A 9,555-nucleotide genomic window follows, 5' to 3' on the forward strand; every position below is an offset into this window, starting at 1 on the left:
TTAATAGAAAGCATCTCATCCCAAACTATCCAGTGAATATTAGCTTAAGCAATGTATGTTTTTAGAATACTGACTTTATAGAATTGTCAAAAGTTTACATCACTTTCTGACACTTTTTGAGACAGCTTCGAAGATTTTTGGAGACTAAGGTTTTTTTGGTTCATTTCAGAGTGGTGCTCGATCTGGATACCTTTTTTAATGCATAGAGCTAACTTCAGTTCCTAAATTTGGTTAATTTTAAGGATTTTTTATTTCCAAATTCAACTATAATGATTCTGTCAGAAAAATTACTAAAATATTTTGAAAGATCATTTATATTTACTTATAAGTAAGTTAATAAGTTAATTGTTGTTGAATTTGTGGGTTATACGAAAAAAGATAATGCAGTTATGCTAGCTATTCTAAGTGGGTTTGCACAAGGTTTAGGTGTATAATTGTGGCTTAATAAATTAGCTTATTAGAAGGATGACATTTTCAGCCGGAATCAAAAGAAAAAAATGTGTTTGAAAACTTTTACAGAACTTCAAGCCTGATAAAAGTTATCAATTACACACACTACTATGGAATACTATGTAGATAAAATGAAGTTAGTCATAGTTTAAATATGCTTGAAAAGAAATGCTAAAGTACATATGTTACAATAACTTTTGCTAGATCCTCTTGTCAGAATATTATTTTTAAAAATACACGTGTAAACATAAAACACTTTATTAGAATTCTTGAGGACAACACCTTTTTGTAACTCATACTTTCAGATGTTGATGGAGATAAAAACAGGAACAAAGCTTGTGGCCAGAAACTTTGTGTGACCACTAGGGGAAGCGAAGCTTGCAGTTCTGGCAGTCTGATGTTAGAAGACATGGTGGAGCTAGTACAGACATGCAAGAGTATGTATGCAAATATAATAGTTGTAGGCTTGTTTTATTTTTGAGAAACAGTTGAAGTGGAACCATTTGAAGATGTTACTCCCGTGAGTTAGATTAATCATCTACTTGCAACTTTAATATTACTATTGTATAATAGACACAGATAATACATAGTTTCTAACTAAAACTAAATAATTTATTAGCAATTTTTCTCAGACATGATTTATTATTGAGTTTAGGGATACGGTGTGAGAATGGCAAGTTTTAATACTCAGTGTGTCAATATATCAGAATAGAACACAGTCTCTGAAAACTTTTGTAGTCAATGAGCGTTTGTGTTATGCAAAGCGTTCTTTCCTCCTCTACATACTTTTGTCTCAAGTTTGAGCAACATCATGCAGACCCTTGATCTTTCTGCTCAAACAAAGCAATCAGTACTTTTTAAATTCAAATACAGAGTTGTGTTTAGAGAAAATCTTAAACATACATTTATTTTAGCAAAACTTTAATTTGCTTTTTGAGTTTCTTTGATGAAAATGTTGTATAACAGTTTTTTACTTCACGACATAGTTTTTTATCATCTGCTTTTAGTCTTAGCTTTGCTGTTAGAAGTCATAAACTGAATGAAGCAAGTATTGTGTTAGAATATGAGTCTAAATCTGGAGCTCATACTATCACTAGGTGCCTCGAAAGTGATTGTTTGTTAAGGATTTGACTGGTCAGTCATAGAAAATAAGCCAATAGGTCGAGTTATTATCACCTGACTTATTTTAATTTTGCTGAGTTCTTATAACGTCACCAACTTTAAAACTAATATGTGATGAACCAATGTTGTCAACATGAATTTGTAGCCTTGTTCGATTCGCAATTATCTGAAAGAAACATAAACACATCATTGCATTACAGAATATTTGAAAAGTAGGTTAGTTAAAATTATTAGTTTACAGTCAGGAAACTCACGCTACTTGATACAAAATAAGAAAGTTAAAATTAAAATCTATTGTAATATAACATGATATAGTTATTGTAAGGTGATATAATGTAATATGATATAATGCAGTAAAACAAAATATAGGATAATATAATATTATACACCATAATGTGATAATACATAACATTAGACAACATAATACATTTTAATATAAAAAAATATAATACTACGTAATGTATTATAAATGTGATATAATATCATGTGATATAATATTGTTACGGTAGAGTGCTGTAGGCAAAGACGTAGCGAGAGACCTGGTTATCAATTTTCATAGGGCCGACCCCTTTAAACATCGAGGAAGGCTCGACCACCATAGTGCACTTGAGCTACCATTAGTGCACTTGGATACAATAAATTTGCTAACTTGCCTCCAACTTTTCAAAGATCTCATAATAAATATGCATTGAGAATTCAATAAATATATCTACCAGTTGATATCTATTGCTTGCAAATAACCTGCGATGATATTATGGACTGTGTCCTGTTTTGCAATTTTTTGAAGCTTTCTATTTCTATTTCATTCTAAATTTGAAAACATTTTGTTTAAAATATACAGATTTTAAAATGTTGCATAAAAACTCATTGCACTCATTGGTATGTTTGCTACAGTTTACAGCAAAAACGAGCTTTTTATGTGCAATAGAAGAAAAGATGCAAGCATTGATCTATTGTATGATTAGATTACCACAATGATGCAATCAAATCATATGCTACAAATCTTCAAATTTATAAATTGTAGGATGAGTATCTATCGAACAATACAAATATATTTTTATGAACAAGTGACATCAAGGAACCATACTTAAAATACAAGTAGAAAACCAAATTACAATTTTTAAAACAAAAATATTTGCATCGTTTGCTCAGATAGCTTTATTCTCATTGTTGCCAGTTGAACGAACATCTTCTGGTTGTTCAATATCTTCCGCAATGTCTGCCGACCTCCAATCTTCTGCTGCACTGCTAAACTAGCCGAAATTAGTGTCAAAATAACATTTTAGCATAGCACAACCTTTACGCTTTGGACTAAACATTGGATTAAACTTTGCATCTTTACGCATAAAAGTATTGCTTGCAAAGCTCAACTTATAGCTTAAAACTAGTCATTCATATACCATCATAAATGTAAATGGTTTTTCACATAGTTCGAAGTATCAAGACCGCGTTAAACAATGCTCGTACAGTTATTAATTATTTCTATGGTGCTCTGATAAAATTTTGAACAAAAAAAAATACGAACACCCTTGGAGCTGGACAAAAAGATAATTAATTGTTATTGATGTAAGTGATTTATTATACTATGATTTTGTGGACACTTTTCTACAGGACACTTGTATTATGGGTTTATAAAGAACAAAAAGTGTCAAAATGGCTGTCAAATTGAGGTGGTGTTTAATTAACGAATGACGCTCTATTTTTCAACCCTTCTCCCAGAGTGGCAGTCAAATAGAGGTGGAGTTCAAATAGAGGTGACTTTCAAATAAAGGTGGGGTTCAAATAAAGTTAGCGGGCAAATAGAGGTTGGTTTTACCATATATATTTTATTGGTACTTAGCGCTCAGATGTTGTTGTCTGACTGCCTTGTGGGGAGTAAAGGAAACCGACAATTTCTTTTGCAATGTATAAGCATGTCTATATAAATCTTAAAGTTTGTGGATCTGTGTTTGTTTTACATGTACTTCGGTTTGTCTAGCCTTAGCTATTAAAATATTGGAATGAAGAACCCGTACCGCTGAAGATTCGATCTTGGAACTTTCCATACCCTAGATCAGGGGTGCCAAATATTTTTGCTGGAGGGCCAAACAGGTAACCAGGCCTTATCCGGAGGGCCAGGCATGAATATAACTGTATATATGTAAATGTATGTGTATGTGTATTTTAAGTAATGCGAGAGTAAACATATATACATGAGCATAAACATGAAAGTAACTAGGTGTTACATAACAACATACATGTATGTAGGTTTATTCTCAACAAAATATACTGCGCAGAAGAAGTATCTGTAATGTTAATGAGACACACACGGAAGCGAGTTTGCTTTGCAGCTATTGCTGCAATATCTGGTTTATCTTGGTTACTTCTATGGCTTACTTCGGTTACTTCTAGAGCTGTTGGGTGTGTTCCTCTGTCAGTACACTCCGATACTTACTTTTTATAAATGTGAGCTTTGAAAACATAGATTCACACATGTAGGTTGTACCAAAGAAAGTAAGTAAGTGCACTGTCATATTGCATAGCATAGAATACTTCTCCTGTACAGCAGGTTGCATTCAGAACCCTACAATAGTTTGCCCAGCAAATTGAGCTTTAGCCAGTGTATCTGCCTTTAAACCACACAGCTCTAATTCTGCCATGAGGAAAGTTATTAACTTGGACTTTCCAAAGCTGAATTGTCTGAAATGGGCACGCAACCAGCTCAATAATGCCATTGATACTATTGAAGGCAGCAAAGCGACGCTCCATCTCTGAAGAAACATCAATGAGCAAAGCGCGTTCTGCTGTAAGGTCCACAACATCATCACGACCATTCGCAAATTTTCTGATGATTGGAAAGTGGTTCAAATCACTGTTTAGGTTTATGTTCATGTAAAAGCAGTGGAGTTTGTCTTTAAAATATGTTACTGCCTGCCAGAGTTCTACCACATTACGACCTTCGCCCTGCAACTTAAAATTTAGGTCATTCAGATGAGCCAAAATGTCTGTCAGAAAAGCCTTGCCTCTCAGTGAATGCTCCGATCTGAGAATTTCTAAAAATCGCTCTGCTTGTATCTCCTCCAATCTCACTAAGAACCTTCTCAATATGCTGTCTTACAATATGCTCTTTTCAAAGCTTTACCCTTACTCAGCCATCAGCACAAGATCATTAAAGTAAATTGTAAATTAAAAACAATTGACAATATTCACAAGTTTGCAGTGCTTTTTTACCTCATCATAATGTAATGAAAATAAGTATGTCAAATATAATTCGAAGATAGCAATATGGTATTAACCTGACATTGTTGTGTACTAACAATTCATCATACTGAGAAGTAGACTCCTGTAGAAATTTTCTAAGCTAGCGGTGTCGTAGAGATGATTTTGATCTGGGAAAGTTTATTAGTTTCATTATGTCCAGCATAAGACTTCCGTATTCATTTTTTCAGTTGTGCACAAAGAATGCTTTCGTGTATGATACAATGAAATGCGATCATCTGAGGGTTGTTATCTTTCAGACGATTAACAAAACCAGAATATACACCCACTATAGCTGGGGCACCATCTGTTGCTACAAAAATTATTTTATGCATTAACACTTTATGAGAGTCCATGTAAGCCATGAACGCCTGATATATATTTTCTCCAGTCGTACGCTCTGTCAGTAGAATAACTGCTGCAAGGTCCTCACTAAACTTGTTGTTGAGATAATACCGAACAAACACACTCAGCTGAGCAACACCGTTTATGTCAGTACTCTCATTTACTGCAACTAAAAATGATTCACCCCTGTTCAAGTTATATATGACACCTTTAGTCACATGATTGGCAATAGCTTCTATTTGTCGTGCTCACGTATTCCTAGATAGCGGTACTGACTGAACAGCTTGCTGAATATCTAGCTTTTCAGGGTAGAGCGCTTGAACGGCTGAAACCATGTATTTTTGAACAGTTCGCTGTGGCTGTATGGAGCCATTGCCTTCGCAATTTTATAACAAACCTCACAACCAGCAGTAGCTGCTCTTTGTTGCAAGCTTTTAGCTCCCCTCATCATAGCCATTTGTCTATTAGCCTGCTTTGTTAATCTATCAAGCTGTTTCTGCTTCCTATCTGCACCTGAAGGGAATCTTAAGTCATAGTCAGGATGGTTTTGAGTGTAATGCCTTTTGACATTTGCTACCTTGTTTATAGCAACTGAATTATTGAATATCAAGCGTATAGGTTTCCTTTTTACTTCATGAAAAGAGAATTGTGTAGTCCAGTCTGTATTGAAACGTCGGTTTTCTCTGTCTACTGATCCCTGAGCCATGATTGCATATGAATTAATTTTTTAGGTCATTAGTCACAGAAGAAGTCTTGAAAATGCAAGCCGGAAAATTCCCTGTAGGTAAAAAACAAAAGTTCAACCAATCTCAAATGGGGGGACTGTTGGATATTCCCTAATCAAACAATTTATGCGGAGAAATCCCTCACACTAAGGCATGACTAAACTTCAGTATTGTCAATAATGCTGGTCAGGCGATTTCAGATAACTACCGTACTTTTCGGACTATTAGCCGCTACTTTTTTCCGATGTTTTGAGCCTTGCGGCTGATTTAGAGGTCGCGGCTATTCTGCGATTTTTTCTTTCACCGCTAGGGCGCATTAACCGGAATTTCTAGTTAGTTAATTTTTGGAAAAAACTAAACAATGCCTAACGGTACTGTTCCGTTAAGCACTGGGTTAAAAAGCGTCGGTTAACAGTGCCTGACGGCGCTGTTCTGTTTTAACTAGCAAAGTTGCTGCCGTGTTAAAAGCACCGTCATGAGTTTTGTGGCATATACAAAAGGTGTGGTCTATGTATTGTTTTAATACTGTTTTTTTTTAAATAAAGCAGATGCGGCTTACATGACGGTGCGGTTAATAGTCTTGAAAGTACGGTAATAATTACTACTGAAACAATAACAATAATGCATTGCCAAACAAACTCTTTAAAACTTGCAAAACATTTAAAAAAAATTACAACAGCTGGGGGCTTGATAAAAACAGCTGGAGGGCCTAATCGGGCCTGTGGGCCTCCATTTGGGCTTCTGGGCCTTAGATGGTATGCTAAACCATTGAGCTACGCAAGGTTGATAGATTCATTGAGCGGTGTATGTGTCTATGTAGGTAAAAATGCGCTACCGCTTTCCTTTACAACGCAATGTAATTTTATGTTTGCTCTCACAGCTCTTATCAGTAAGCTTACTTAAATTAGTCATTGGCTCTATGCCAGGCTAATGGCAAGTGACAGGCAACTACATTATCTCTCACTGTTTATTAGCTGTTTTCTATTACCTGTGCAATGCTGAGAATTCCGCTAGCAATACCATATAATAAAACAATCATTTTTAGAAATTGTCTTATGCAGAATTCTAATCTAGTTTTGTATTCATAAGTCTATACATAAAAACAAAGGTGAGTATTTTTTGAACTGAAAAACTACGGGAGAACCTTATGGTTTTGCTGGTAGCTGTTTTGTAGATGTTTTTATTTTATAATGCACATATGTGTGAAGTTGCCAGTCTACTCTTTCTGTGCACAGGTAATGTGACTGCATCCCTCATAACAAGGTTGGAGGAGCATAGGTATGGACCTGAGAATGCTATAAGCGGAAATAAGGAAAAAACAGGGTTAAACCTCGCGATTTCTGCTATTCAACAGTCTCCATGGTTTCAACTTGACCTATCGATTGCTCATTGCATTCACATCATTAAAATCTATAAGCAAGTAATGGGCTGGTCAACAGGTAAATGCAGCTGTCACAAGCTGAAGGTGATATTCGCCAAATATTACTAACTAGTTGTGATAAGACTTATGTGTGTAGCTTTTGGCTGTCGCTGTGTCATTATAATACTGCCAGAGTTAGTCTGCTAAAGCATTCATATGGGTTAGAAACATCTCTTGATTTGGAACACTCTATCATTGACGTTGCATTAACAGGATAATGGGTGGTAGGCAAATGGTAACTTGGCAAAAATAAGGCTCAAAGGCTACTTCTGAGACTGAGCAAAAAACCTATTTAGGACAAGCAAAAAGAAAATCGTTGAAATGGTTTATAAAAAATAAACTTATTACAGTTATAAATCTTGTTGAGCATTTAAAGCTTGACTTGCAACAAAATTCCCATTACAGTTATTTGGTATCAAAAAATTCACCATGTCTTACTCTGTTGTGTTGTACATGTAGGTGCCACATATGTGGAAATGTGATTACAAGCTCTTAAAAGCTCAAAAACGAAAAGCCACCGTAGATTCGAATCTCTTTATTTCTCTGACGTATTCATAAAATTTGGTTATCGACTTGTCACGTGATGTTCTCCTGTGAAATGAAAGGGCGATATAAAACTTATCGTAGCAATGGTTTATGACAAACACTTTGGGTTTTACCGAAGACCCCGTATCAAATATAGATGCTCGCTACTTTACAGTTTTGTTTCGGTTTGGTCTAATCGGCAAGCCGTAATCTGATCATGTGACCCAATACTTCGCAAATAATTTCTGCAGCACTTTTCGATTATCACAAATGACCAACAGGCTCGTCTTGATTATCAGACAATGATATGTACTTCTTCAAGCTAAGGTTAAAAAATTAAATGAATTTTTACGGTAAGTTATAAGATATCACTGCTAAAAGTGAAAGCATTACAATGATGATAAAACAGATGCATAAGAACAATAGACATGGTTTTATTGAATGCGTGAAGTATATTTGTGAAATATTTTGACGAATAAGGTTGCATGAAAGTGTAAACAGAAACCATCTAACACAGCTACGTCACATTTGAACCGTTTTGGAAAGAGAATCCAAACTACGGCGGTCTCATGTGGCTACGATTAACTGTTCGTTTTTGAGCTTTTAAGAGCTTGTAATCACATTTCCACATATTTTGCACCTACAACACAACAGAGTAAGACATGGTGAATCTTTTCATATCAACTAACTGTAATGTGAATTTTGTTGCATGTCAACCTTTAAGAACAAAAATACAGTGACAAGGTTAAAATAAATTTGTATTTTTTAGCACATTGGAGTGCTATTTACATTTAAAACAGCCATCATAATTAATTATGTCAGACTCCATTATCACAAGCCAGCAAAATCAATTAAAGTCTGTAGCAGTATAAATGTTGTAATTGTTCTGTCAAGCAGTCTGTAGCTAGGCAACTGTAGCTAGGCAGCTGTTGCTAGGCAGCTGTTGCTAGGCAACTGTTGCTACGCAACTGTTGCTAGGCAACTGTCGCTAGGCAACTGTTGCTAGGCAACTGTTGCTAGTCTGCTGCTAATCTTTAAAACCAAGCAACTAAACAATGTAATACTGATATCAATAGTATAATATATATAATATTATATTAATCAATATCGATAAACAATGTATTACCGATATCAACGTGCAAAGCATTGTTAAACAATTATGAATGCTACTCAGTCAACTAATGCTTTTTTTGCAAGCTGATGTGCAGGGCTCGTGACCTGTAATTGTTTAAAGGTTTCTTATGCCGTGCTGTAAAAATACAAACTGTTTCACCAATCTTACAACTTGATTATGTAGATAATGATCTGGCTAATCTTAGAATTGCCGTCGGAGAGACTGACGATGACATGTATGATGCAAGTCATAAGTACTTGTGTGCATACTATGATGGCAAGCCTCCAGGAGAAGAGTTAACCATTACTTGCACTCAGAGACTCTACGGGAGATTGATCAGGGTAACTGCTGTTCAACTTGTCAATAGACTGAGACTTCGTGAGATAGAGGTTTTTGGCTGGTAGTTGTAAAGAATATCTTATGCCTTAGAGAAAAGTCAAATCTGCCTAATAATGTTTGAGCCTTTAACTGCGTTTTACTGAATTATTCAAACATACATTCTTTGATATTCAAGTCTCAGGAGAATGAATGATCAATTTGTATAGAAAGTTTTAGCGAGAGTATAACTGGCAGGTCACATACATGTATATTGTGTTTAGGACAATACTTTGAGCTCT

General features: G+C 35.2%; 1 protein-coding gene across 1 annotated transcript; it reads left to right on the plus strand.

Annotated features, from left to right (window-relative positions):
• Positions 1-6,240: 6,240 nt before the first annotated feature.
• Positions 6,241-9,342, plus strand: LOC137404875 (uncharacterized). The gene is made up of 3 exons (XM_068091102.1): positions 6,241-6,250; positions 7,115-7,318; positions 9,122-9,342. The coding sequence occupies exons 1-3, from the start codon at positions 6,241-6,243 to the stop codon at positions 9,340-9,342; spliced, it is 435 nt and encodes a 144-aa protein (XP_067947203.1).
• Positions 9,343-9,555: the final 213 nt, after the last annotated feature.

This window comes from Watersipora subatra, chromosome 9 (assembly GCF_963576615.1).
Source record: "Watersipora subatra chromosome 9, tzWatSuba1.1, whole genome shotgun sequence".
NCBI classification, from domain to species: Eukaryota; Metazoa; Bryozoa; class Gymnolaemata; order Cheilostomatida; family Watersiporidae; genus Watersipora; species Watersipora subatra.